A 13,024-nucleotide genomic window follows, 5' to 3' on the forward strand; every position below is an offset into this window, starting at 1 on the left:
CAAGTGAGAATGCCATTATTTCCTAGGAAGCAAAAATCGGTTTTAGTTTACGGCACAATTCTTATAATATCCAGTTTTAATAATAACATTGACCAGTTGATTTTTCCGTTGGATACGCTTTAACAATGACTTGCTTTGGTACTAATACGGTCATATGTATCACAAATTGCGTTCTTCGAATCATTGGTACAAGTTGCCGGTATGATTGTCACAAACAATATCCTTTCTTCACGTCAGCCAAAGACGCTGATTAATATAGAGAGAATATTCTTGTTCGCGTAAGCTGATAGCATTACTGTTGATAAAAGCTAGATGACCAACCACTGGAATAGAAGACAGTCTTCTCGAATTTTATGACAATTTCAGATTAAATTTAAACGTTATAGAAAGTATTTCTTGAACTTCGAAAGGGCGGCATTAATTATTACTGAGTCCCGCTGTAATTGCTTTTTGAAGAGGATAGTAATACCTTACCATAATGTATAAAAAGACAGGGAGATCAAAGGTGTTGCTTGCCAAGACTTTATTTTCCACGAACAGTTATCTTCGTCAGCTGCCTAGTTGGGCTAAAAACGTTCTGCTCTGGAACATAACCAAGTTCTGGGAAACAGATTATGAATGTCTCATGGACTCAATTTCGGACGATAAATTCATTGAATTGATTTATCCAAATTATGGGACAGGGCGCTGAATTCCAGTGTAAGGTCATTGGATTTCTTTAATCCGGGAAGGAAGAGAAAAACAAAACAGGCAAAACGTTCTGCTTGCTCATGGTTACTCACTTACAAAATCTTCTTGTGAAAGTAACATCGCCCAGTGATTCTTGTCGTTATCCGTCACTCATAACACTTGCCCAGGTGCATACATACATATATTCAAACCTGAAGAAAGTTGTAAACCGAGAAGCGCATGACATTGCTGTTAGTTCTTGGTTTCAGCTCCTCCAAGATGACATTTTTTTCCATTGTTAATTACTAGATGATCCTAGGGCCCTATTGCATTGTATAATCTGCATTGGAATTGTCGCACTTTCTCAATGTTTTGATCTACATCGCCCTTAAATCAATTTGGGCACAGGTATCTGACCCATGTTTTAACGCAATTTTCAATTTGATATTGCCTCCATTTACAAGATGAAAGCTTGGAACTTTGGAGTACCAATGGCGAACACATTCCATGTGTTGCTTCTTTATAGCAAAGAACTTTGTTGCGGAACAGCCTCAACTAAGTGTTGGTGTTAAGATAGCTGTATTTCTAGATTTCGGAGAGAAAGGCGAAATTAGCATCGTTGATGTCTAGGAGTTTGCTGCCACAATCGGTAGAAACAACGTTACTCACGGTTACTTATGTTTTTCTTCACAAGCTGCTTGCAACATGGTGGGTGGGTGGTAATTTCTCGATTTTCCTCGTAATAACCATCATATTTTTACACAGAAATCCTGTGTCTCTTCTCATTATCTTAAAAAACTAATAAGGCAGAAATCGACAAATCAGAAAAATAAATGAGTTTTGACGCGTTGACTACGGGTACGGGTAGGGATAAGCTGTACCCTTCTTTGTGAATATATTATCAAATATTTTGTCTTTTTGTTGAGGATACTGGTAGTCCTGATGACGAACCGCACCTCTATTTATTATTTTAAAACATTTTGTCAATGAAAAAAACTCATGGGTAGTTGCTTTGTTATTTTGCAAGTCCCTACCGTGTGAGGGTAAAAAGAGTGTCTACTGTGAAACAAGCGTTCTCTATCTACAAAAAGTGCGTAGGAATGTGTCGTAGCATATACGGCACCAGCGTCTGAGAGGGGACTGTGAGCGTATACGGCGCCCGCAGGCGACGTGGTTAACTCATTTTTCATGAAATGATGTTATTCTAACAAACAATTCAACTTCTTTCTTCTTGAATCCCAGTATACAGTAGTAGTGGTATACACAGTATACAGTATCTGGAAGTCTAGTAACGAACGTAAAATTTCACAAACCCCATTTTGGCATAAAAGAGCTATATCCCTGAATTTCAATTGAAATCATGCACCACAACACACATGAGTTCCAATAGAATATGAATTGTTGTGAATCCACCGCAATACTTTATTACTGCATTTGCCTGAAATTAGGCTATAGAGAGGTTATAGAGAACTCAAGTTTGATGATTTTCTTATCTTTTCCGGATTGACATGGGCAGCGTAGACTCACAGGGAGTTACAAAGTCTCCATTGAACTATCAGCGGAAAACGTGTACATAGTTTACGTGCCTATACACACAAGTCCATTTTTCCTCTTTTTGATTTTTTCTAATTTTCTGCATGAAATGTGAATAGTTTCAAACATAAAGAAATTTAAATTATATTTTTGCGAAAGTTCCCCTTTATTAGAATTGAGATAGTGATTAGGTCTCGTATTGCGTCTGATACCCCAGGCAAATAAATAACGGAAGTGTGGATTGATATACGTTCGATAGAAACTCACATAAAGTGGAATTATGGAAAAAGTGCTTTACATTCGGAATATAAACACATCTTTAACACGAACAATACGCTTAGAAAACCCAAATGCATTTTAAATTATTTTTAATCGTGCCGATTGATTTGTCAAAATATGTCTTTATTTCTCGAAAACAGTAACATGAAACTTTGGTTTAATACATATTGAAGTTCGTTGTGTCTTTTTTTTTGTCCAAGAAATTTCCAAAACTTGAGAAGATTTTTAAAAAATTTCTAAACATTACAGTTATGGTCTACATGGAGATATTACCAACACAAAACCCAATGGAACATTTCCGGCATTCTGTGCATACATGTCACTCATCGCAAACATCAAGTCATTTCTCCACGACACGAAACATATCCCATAGCCAGACAATGAAGTGAGTATCGTATAAGCTTTCGTTAGAAATCTATTACAAATGTTCTCCGTCTACAGTATGGCATGTGTTAGTAAGCAACTTGTATCGCAATCATCAACTTCCTCAATGCCAGAAACAGAAAAACCACCAGCGCTACCACCAAAGAAACAATATCAGCGGCCTGTATGCAAGACACCAACGATAATCACAACGCCCCCGCCCAGTCCAAAACCTGGCACATTAGGTGGGGGATATGAAAATCGACCGCGACTCATTGGATCCGCGAACCTAAGTAGTGACATGTTAACGGTAAATGAAGAAGGCAATGATCTAGCTGAAGAAGAAGAACTATCGCATAACATCTATCCCGACTGTAACAACGATGGCGAAGACGAAGTAGTTCTTAGAAATAACACCATTAACAAACAGGTGCTTGGGGTATATATTCTTTGCTTTATTATTTGATCAAAATAAATTTACTAGACTAGGATGGGTTAGTCAATGAATGCTGTTGTACTATAAACTATAATCAAGAGCGTATAACTGGCACTCCACAGAAATCAATTGTCGGTCTCTTTTGGTTAAATTTTATTTCAAAGAACTCTCCACATGATTGACACGGTTTCATACATAGAGTGTTCGAGTTGGCATTAGCATCTCAAATCAATTCTCGTGGAAACGTTTATGCCAAATAAATTCTAAATTGAGCCCACATCTTTTGGAACCAACTATCACATTATTTAGTTGTTTGTTTTTTTATTGCATGAGACTAGAGAAATTCCATGAACACAAACTAACTTTTTGTTAGTCTTTTCACACCAAGTTGTGAAAATTTTATAAATTATAGATTCCAAAAAAAATCTCATTGTTCCCTAGAATTTATAACTTGATGCGGGAGTCAATTACGTAGGGTTTATTCGATAACTTCTGAGTAATTTGTTTTTAACCTGTTTTTTATTAATTGACCCATCGGCAAGTGTTAATCTAACCTAACACCTCCAGGGCAAAGTCTTGCATCATTTGCGTTTGCAGCGATAGGAAAACTGTCAAACTTTATTTAGAATTGGCAAACAATAAATTCAAACACAATATTTTATAACAACATTTAGTTAACGACTTTCTATAACTTGACATTTATCAAATAAAATTTTCTCCATGAAATTCTTGATTATAACAACGATCTCTCCCCAAATCTCAGGAATGTACGACACCAAATAAAGTTGATAGTATTCCAGATTTAATTGAAGAAATAGACATATCAAATTATCTCATATTTAAAAAAGATGGTGAAGATGGACCGGAAGTTAAAGGAGGATATATTGATGCATTGATTGTTCATGCAACAAAGGTGCAGAGAAACGAAAATGGTAATTGATTTGTATTTGATTATTTAATATTTTTTCATAATACACATTCATCTCATTACACCTTTAAGATGAGACCGAAGATGGTAAGATATCAAGTGATTTACAAATAGTAGTTTGCCTAATGATTGATTGCACAAATACATTGCTTTATGCAAAGTAAATTAATTTGTAGAAGCACTCGTTAGCCTAACAGAATCAGTATATTGTCATAGGCTTTAGCACAGCGATGAATTTCAAAATACATTCGAAGCATCAGACACATAAATAATTTTACCAATCACTCATTGCTTCTGCTCCTATAGTTCTTGCTATTTTTGAATGTCCTATTGGCGTGAACAACGATTTAATCCTAATTTGGTTCCATGCCCATTATGCGGTACGATTCAGTGCGGCAGTCTCTAAAGACATTTTTTCCGCTGATTTATTCTTCAGTGGTAACACAAGCATTAAAATTCTGTTCCATTTCTTGTGCTCTTTTAGCTTTTAGAATATGTCCAATACACTCCTTTCTTTGGCCTGAAAATTAATACTTTTTTTATTCGATAATATTAGTTTTGGACAAATTTTGAATTCCCTATATTCCACAATGAAGTTTGGATGTTATTTGTTAACCAGAAGTTAAACAAAATTGAGATGGGTTTTTACTTATAATGGCATTTATTTGAAATCAAATATAGTATTTTGAAATGCAACTGTCCCCTACATCCGTGTACTTCCTCTTGATTTCAAAATTGTTCTCTATTCTTGTAATCAGGAACAAACAACTTTGAAATTCAGAAGAGGGGGCACTGGTGAAGGGGACAATTGGTTTGGTTTCAAAAAAGGGCAAACTCCTGAATTTGTTTAGTGTGTTTAATAGCCATCTCCTTTGTCCAAAAAAAGTTATTTTTGCATAGCGAAAAGCTAGAGCAAACTTTGTCATAAAATGTTCTCTGCACGTTAGCTTTCCTAAAAACTCCTCAACTGATGGATAAAGGTTATTATCTCGCGCCCCTTATCTTCTAGGTATACTTTTTGACTGCTTATCTACCTCCTTTATAAACTTTGGGCCATCCACAAAAACATAATCCAAACTGTTCCGCTTAAATTGGTAAAATTGATGCATTTTGCAAATCAAACATTTTAGAAATATTCTGCGATTTTATCCATACGTATTCATAAACTAGACTTCATTCCATTCACAAGTTCAAATAATTTAATGACAGAACGTCGACACTATATTGGTTCTAAGTCATCTTGAAGTAGAAGCGCGAAACATATTACTCAGCGAAAAAGCAGCATGAAAATTGAGTGCGATTTTAAAATCAGCAAGATATATTATATCGTCACTGCTATCACAAACTCGTTAATTTGAAAAAACAAATTTCATGTTTATCTTTTTAAAGACGCACGCCAAGGTACGAGCTACGTACTGTCGTTTCATATAAACACATTAAGAAAACTATCTACCATAACTTGATTTTGCCACTATATTATTTATACTTGAAAAAATGTCTTGTGATCCTGGAGAGTTAACGATAGTTTGCAATGGTAGTGACGGTGTTTAGATTAACTTGTTACATACTGAGTAGATTGACTGCAAACATTGAACGAAAGCATACACTTTGAAGGTTCATTCTTACTTACGAGCTCATTCGTGGATAACGCCATCTTAGTTGCTTCAAGTTTTTGCATGTGTATTCGCAAGGCGTAGATGAAGCCAAATCATTTCATGCTATGTTTGCCGCTTACATAATTCCACTTTGAAATTTCTAATAAAATTTTATTAATTTTAGCATTCAGTGAAGCCTTTATCACAACATTTCGAACATTCATTTCACCGATGGATCTTATAACGAAGTTAATTCAACGATATTCAGTATTCGTTTGTCAAGTGAATGATCAATACAAACAAAAAGCAGCAAAAGAGACATTTTCTTTGATGGTTCGAGTTGTCAATGATTTGACGTAATAATGGATTTTTACGAAATTATAATGTTTGTTAATTCACATGTGCTTTCAGAGCTTCGGATTTACATCTGAAATTGTTATCTAAGCTAACGGATTTTGTATACCAGATGGTGCGCTCTGGAGAATTACCATCGGCAAAAGCTCTAAGGAGTAAAATTGTAGAGAAGGTAAGGAAACATTAATTGTCGCATGCATTTTATATGCACATTAAGAACTTAACAATTGTTAAAAACTGTTAGTTGCAGAGAGAGCAGAGTAGTAGGGAGTAAAATGCCATTGTAAAATACTAGTATTAAATCACTCCTTCGTTGCACAAACTATTGTTATTTCATATATTCATTCATGGGCCAAGGCATCTTTTCGCGCCAGTTCTGAACTGGAAGGAGACGTTCTTGGTGCCAAACTCGTAGTCCGCTGCCAGAATCGTTGTTGTATTGTATTTCCGATCCGATCCGAGTTTCAGGACAATATCAGCTGTTGCATAGTCTTTATTTTACGGGCAGGTCTACCGTTTCGTGGTTAGTCTCTGCGCGTGCGCCTGTGCTTTGAGGTTGTTGTATTGTCCTGTAACCAGCCTTCTTCCGTTCCGCCGCTTCCTTACATACAGCGTCGAAGCAGTCGTCTGTTTCTCTGCACTCTTCAAGGGCTAACAGCGTGGAGATAAAAGTAGAATATATGCGGAATCGGCCTGTATTATCCAGATTTTTGTTGAAGATTGCAGTGCTGAATTTGCAAGCTCCTTTGAGACACTACTTTTTAATTCAAAATAATTAAAAATTATTAATTAAAAGGTTACTCCGAAAATATGTACAAAGCAAGAGAAACTTATATTGCTTTAAAATGGAAGTTTCATGCTTTAAATTTTCGAAATATTTGCTAAACTTAATGTTTTGCATTACCGTTACCTCCATTGCTTATAATTGTTTGAACAATTTAGTCTTACATCGTATAAATTTTTTCTATATTACGCTCAAATATTGTTATAATAATTATAATAATTATTGTTATAATAATTGTTTTGTTCTGCTCTATTAATCTTCAACTTCTGTTGTCATTAAATTGATGACACTTTCAACTTCAATGCTTCTTCCTCAGTAATTTTTTCATAAAAAAGAGCCGAGATTTTGGCTCGAGGAAGAACTATTGGATTTTTTTATATCTTTCAACAAAAATTTACTAATGCAAATGCAGCATCATCATAACATATTATTTTTTGAAGAAGATACAAGAAAAAAAGAAAATTCGTGACGATAGTGATCAATTTGATAATGACGATGATGCAGATTATGTTCTAGAATGGCATAGAGTCGAAAGCGAGAATGAATACAATAGTGAGAATTTAAATTTTGATAAGTTAAATCAAGCAACACGACAAAACGCTGTTTTAGAACTGAATTTATTATTTCCTGAAGATAAAAAAATTCAATATAAAATATGCCTGTGCCACGTGGCTCATTGCACTCCTTTATTGTTTGTTATTTGCATCTTATTACTTTATTTTGTCGAGTTATCACAATCTCAGCGGATGGCGATTTTTACCTAATACTAGCACTATGTGCCAAGCATTTAGGCTCGGAATATTCTACCTACTTACACAAAAAAACGGGAGTTTTGGTTTTGATGGCAGATCAATAGGGACAATCCATCGATAACCCTCCGCAACTTCGTGTATATTTGCAAAATGGTGTACTTCTGTCTGGTTCGAACAAGACTGTCTGGGTAGCCGAGGAAATTTAACCACCCTCTCCAGGCGGCAAATTTCGTTGATTTCCCAAATCAGTGTAGCTCCCTTTTTTCTCTACATATTTTCGTTAAATGTTACTGTTATGGGGAATACCAACATCAATCATATGTGCAGAACGACCCGTCATATCAACTAACAGCACAGTGTTTCTTTTTGAGCCAAATGTTCCTGCATTCTTGCTTTCCTACGGTCCAAAAAAAATCGTTTCGTGTTGCTTCTGTCTGCCTATCATTCGACCATTCAAATTGATGCAGATGATAAAGAGAAAAATTCCGACACTGCAACGAATCTAAAGGGGGTTTAGATTTACTGGACAAGCTGGTTGGTATTTGTCGGACCAAAAGAAAAATTACTTATACGTATTGTACGAGATCGCAAAATCGAGATGTATTTTGCACCACAAAAGATGCGACCAACGCTTGAAGTTTATTTGTCCAATCCACATTTTTCCTTTGTGTTGGAAGTACATTACGATTTTAATGGTTTTACCTTTCCTCATATTTTCTTTTTTTAACTCTTGTAATCAAGGAAAATACATCATTTTTTCTGAAATTGCTCGACTCTTGCACAGATACTTCATTGAAGTGCCCACGATTTATTGCTCTTTGCTGACAATAATCACTGATTACTTCAATGTATTTTCAGGCGAATCTTTACAAAGCATGGAAAAGCAATGCCAATGACACGTTAGAAAAGCAACGAGATATCGCGAAAACCCTGCCGTCACTACTAGATTTGAAGTCGGTTGAAATTGCCGAACAAATGACGCTTTTGGATGCGGAACTATTCCAGAAAATAGAAATACCCGAAGTGTTAATCTTCGTGAAAGAACAATGTGAGGAGAAATCTCCAAATTTGAATAGGTTCACCGAGCATTTCAACAAAATGTCGTACTGGGCCAGATCGCAAATTTTAAGCCAAGATGATGCCAAAGACCGAGAAAAATATGTGATAAAATTCATTAAGATTATGAAGCATTTACGGAAGATAAATAATTACAATTCATACTTAGCACTTCTATCAGCATTAGATTCTGCTCCTATTCGAAGGTAAGTACTTCGTTGTGTTTGGTGTGCATTTCTACAGAAAGTATCTTTTTTTTTCTTCAGATTGGAGTGGCATAAAACCATTACGGAAGGACTGAAAGAATATTGTGCTCTTATAGACTCAAGCTCAAGTTTTCGAGTGTACAGACAAGCACTAGCAGAAACAAGCCCACCATGCATTCCTTATATGTAATTCCACAAAATACTCGACTTGCGTGCAATTTAAACTGAAATCTCGTTTTAAATTTTATAGAGGACTGGTATTACAGGATTTAACTTTTGTGCACGTAGGCAATCCAGATTACCTGAAGGAAGGAGTTATCAACTTTTCGAAACGTTGGCAGCAGCATAATATTATAGTTAACATGAAGAAATTTAAGAAATGGTAATCACAAATGAACTCATGAAAAAAGACAATTTATTCAATGAGATAACTCGTGTCTAACGAACATGTTTATCTTTCCCTTGTTTCAGCACCTATCCGTTCAGAAGAAGTGAGAAAATCATTAGATTTTTCGAGAACTTCGAAAACTATCTGGAAGAGGAACAAATGTGGCAAATATCAGAGAGCATAAAACCTCGTGGACGAAAACCTCAACACAACTAAACGTTAAGGCATGCTTTTGAAACTTTGATAAGTTGAACGATTTCAGTTAAGTACATTGTCTTGTTGTGGCAGAAAAAAAAACCAGAATGAATGTCATTTTTATTGGAGCGAAACTTATAAAGGGAATTTTTGTGATCATTTATGATTAATGCAGAAACTAAGAAAAGAAAGAAATCATATGCATTATCTTGAATCAACGGAAAACAAAACACAACGAATTCTATATTTTACTCAAGATCCGTAGGAGTTAGCAAGTATTTTTTAAATTATTTTAAAATTCTTAGACCGACCTATTGCTAGCATAAGTGTAAATCGTGCTATATGTTGTGTAGAAAGGATCTAGTACGTTGTTGAATCTCATTTTTTCGCAATAGTTTGAATAATGCGTTTATTATTTATTAGTTTTAAATATTTGGTGCTTTGCCACACTGCTTGTATTTAGAGCAACTTCAGTGTACGATTTTCGTATGTCGTATTCGAGATTGGTCGTTGCAGTGAATTCAATATTAATTTCAGAAAAATTCCAAAACAACCAAAGTGGATTCCATCTATATAAATAGCATTTGGGAAACTCGGAGGCAAAAATATGCACCAAATTGAAAAACCAAACACCAATTACCGCAACGATGAGTAGCAATAATAGATATAATGAATGATGCTTCGACGATAATTAATCTATTCTCGTGAAATTTTTTCAAACGTCCTCGTCGCTATTCCACTATTCTCTGGTTAGTGAACTTCCTTGACGTTTTTTCTGCTTGTCGGCATTTCATACCTTAGCCGTTGGTAATGGACAAAAACCCGTTATCTTTTAGAAGATGTAATGTATTAGATAGATATCCTTTAGGCTATACTTGTCGCGATATATTACTGTATGTATATATCTTTACATGGACACAGGACTGACCAAAAGTTCAAGACAAAAGGGGTTTGAAGAAATTATAAAGTGAAAGATTTATTTATATGCTTAAGCCTTATCAATTAAAAGTTAACTTGATTCGAAGTTTATAAATTTTGTCTCTCCTTACAAACATTGAATGATTCTTCCTTCTGTTCGACTACTTTTTTAGTCACTTTTAATTGTGTTTCTATTATCGTTCTATTGAAAAATTGAGCTTTTTTTCTATTGAGTTTCAGCCTGGTGGATTGGCATTTTACTCCCGAACGAATTTTCGTTTATCGCGATTTTGCATTATTATAGTGTATTCTAAGCCGTCCAATCCACTGGTCCCTAAATTCGCACTGAAAATGCCCCCAATTAACTTATAATTTACAGTCATTCTTTTTTACGAACCGAATCCAAGTTCACCACGCAATGAGTGTGCCCAATGAATTTTCTAATCGTCACCTCTTCAAATATTTTTACCCTCATGTCGTTTGTACCATTTCAGAGAAAAAATGTTGGGGTGGCAGTCACTGTGATTGAATGCTCTCTCGATACTCTATTCACATCTTTTAACGTCAAATATAATGGGGGTGCGCAGTATCTAATTAGGTTGAGGCATTATTAATAACTAGTGCATTTAGCTACAAATGGAGTATCGTGATTTGATAACATTGCTTAATTCAAGCTCGGAACTCTGCATGAATTTCGAGAGCCACGTATGTGTGCATACATACATATATCATAAACCCTATTTGAAATCTTACCAAATATTTTTTAGATGGCCTTGATTTTTTTTTTCCATGTTCTGTTAGTCTAATAATATGGAATACATTATTCTTGAACGACCACTTCATTCTATCAGAGCTGGAAGAAGTCTATACGAGGAACGTTTTTATTTTTGTTTCTTCTAAACAAATTTGAAATTACATCTATGGAAGCAATTTTGAAAGATCAAAGCAAAACTTACGTACTAGATTCGTCCGTATTTTAAACACGACTTACTGTTTAGAGTAACTGAAGTGATAATATAATTTCCTGTTTGCCATTGTCCATTATTTATATTCTACGTTCATTTTTTCATTTTTCACCATCATGCGATTTCAATATTCTTTGACTTTCTATCAGAATGATTCGATCCGCATACGGCAATATCATCTGCACCACAGTATTAATTTGCTTAACCACATGTGAATGATAATCAAGTATACGTATTGTATCTGACATCCTAAAATGTACGCTAATTAAAACTGGACCTGCAAAATTTAAACGATACATACACCGCTAAAATGTCCTAAACAAAAGATAATTGTGATAGGTTTAGTCTTCGCGAACCGGCCTAATTAATAGATTACATGTTAAAAAGGACATATGAATTTAGGATGCTGGGCAAATTCTTCTTCATTGAGAAATGCTTTTTTACGGGACCCTATCCTGCCGCGAAATAGCGGTACTAAACTTTCGACGTGAGGTTCAAATTTGAATTCCCACGAAAAGATAAACCGTTCTACCATCAGCTGGTTGACTAGGTACGCTCATATTCATTTTATTTCTTGAAATTCAAACGTAATTTTTTTACTCTCTATCCATATACGGAAACGTAATCAGTATAATTACCATGAGATACTATATAATACATGAATTATGAACAATATAAAAGTAAATTAGCGTAGCATAGCACCTATCCTTCCAGCAGTTATATCTAATGAAAATACGCACCTTAACAATGAAATTTAACATGTTTGTGGTATGGAAGTTCTGAAATCGATTCATCGATAGTAATTTATTGATAATTGTTTCGTTATTTTGTTTTGTCTGTTCTTGGTTCTTTCAACTGCAACAGTTGAACTCGGCAATCACTCACATCTAACGTAATGATCCAGATTAGATATATATTTTTGACGTTGCATTCACTTTTTGAATGGGCGTTGTATCTATAGTATTTAGAGAAACTTCTTTGTATTGAAATGAGATTAGTTTTTTCCTTTATATATTCAACAAAAAATAGTCAGCCCGTTTAAAGGGGATCGTATTTAGAATATTGTTATGTAATATTTTATTCGCCATGTTTAAAATATATATGGACTAAGTTTGTAGGTAATACGGAATCATTGTGTACATAAACCCTACTGAATTGAAACCAACAAATATGAAACAAATAAGCTATTTTACTTACGTGTACGTATAGTGACTATTCTTTTTTATATTCTAGTTTTTTCAAGCATAGTTCTGTACAATTTTATTTCTAACATTATTTTATACACAAACATACAAAGTATATTGATGTTCTAAAAATAAATATGCAATATATACAAAGTGTGTTGTTTGTTTCAAAGACGATGAAAAGTTCCTGATTGCATTTTGATTAGGATCATTTATGTATTATTCAGTTGAAAATTAAAGGAGTTTGAAGCAGAGCCGCACCGCACTGAATAATGAGCTCCACTTGGGACAAAATGGTGTTTATAGTTATTCGCAAAGCTGTTCCGAAATGCAATACTTTCGATATTTTCGCCCCTATCAAACGAGGAGGGTGAAATCAAAGAATAATAAGATGAACAATTATCATGTTCTGTTCTAGA

The 13,024-nt window shown here is 34.7% G+C and overlaps 1 protein-coding gene across 3 annotated transcripts in view; it reads left to right on the plus strand.

The window, feature by feature from the left end:
- Positions 1-12,758, plus strand: part of LOC119656514 (guanine nucleotide-releasing factor 2) — a 43,738-nt gene extending 30,980 nt beyond the window's left edge. For 2 of the 3 annotated variants that reach the window (XM_038062855.1, XM_038062856.1), the window contains 10 exons: positions 2,731-2,866; positions 2,923-3,283; positions 4,044-4,212; positions 4,281-4,295; positions 5,988-6,159; positions 6,215-6,329; positions 8,552-8,955; positions 9,016-9,141; positions 9,206-9,337; positions 9,427-12,758. In XM_038062855.1, coding sequence (XP_037918783.1) covers positions 2,731-2,866; positions 2,923-3,283; positions 4,044-4,212; positions 4,281-4,295; positions 5,988-6,159; positions 6,215-6,329; positions 8,552-8,955; positions 9,016-9,141; positions 9,206-9,337; positions 9,427-9,559 — 1,763 coding nt within the window. In that variant the 3' untranslated portion in view covers positions 9,560-12,758. The remainder of the gene's footprint in view (positions 1-2,730; positions 2,867-2,922; positions 3,284-4,043; positions 4,213-4,280; positions 4,296-5,987; positions 6,160-6,214; positions 6,330-8,551; positions 8,956-9,015; positions 9,142-9,205; positions 9,338-9,426) is intronic. The other variant, XM_038062857.1, reaches the window with a different exon arrangement.
- The last annotated feature ends 266 nt before the right edge of the window (positions 12,759-13,024 follow it).

This window comes from Hermetia illucens, chromosome 5 (genome assembly GCF_905115235.1).
Source record: "Hermetia illucens chromosome 5, iHerIll2.2.curated.20191125, whole genome shotgun sequence".
NCBI classification, from domain to species: domain Eukaryota; kingdom Metazoa; phylum Arthropoda; class Insecta; order Diptera; family Stratiomyidae; genus Hermetia; species Hermetia illucens.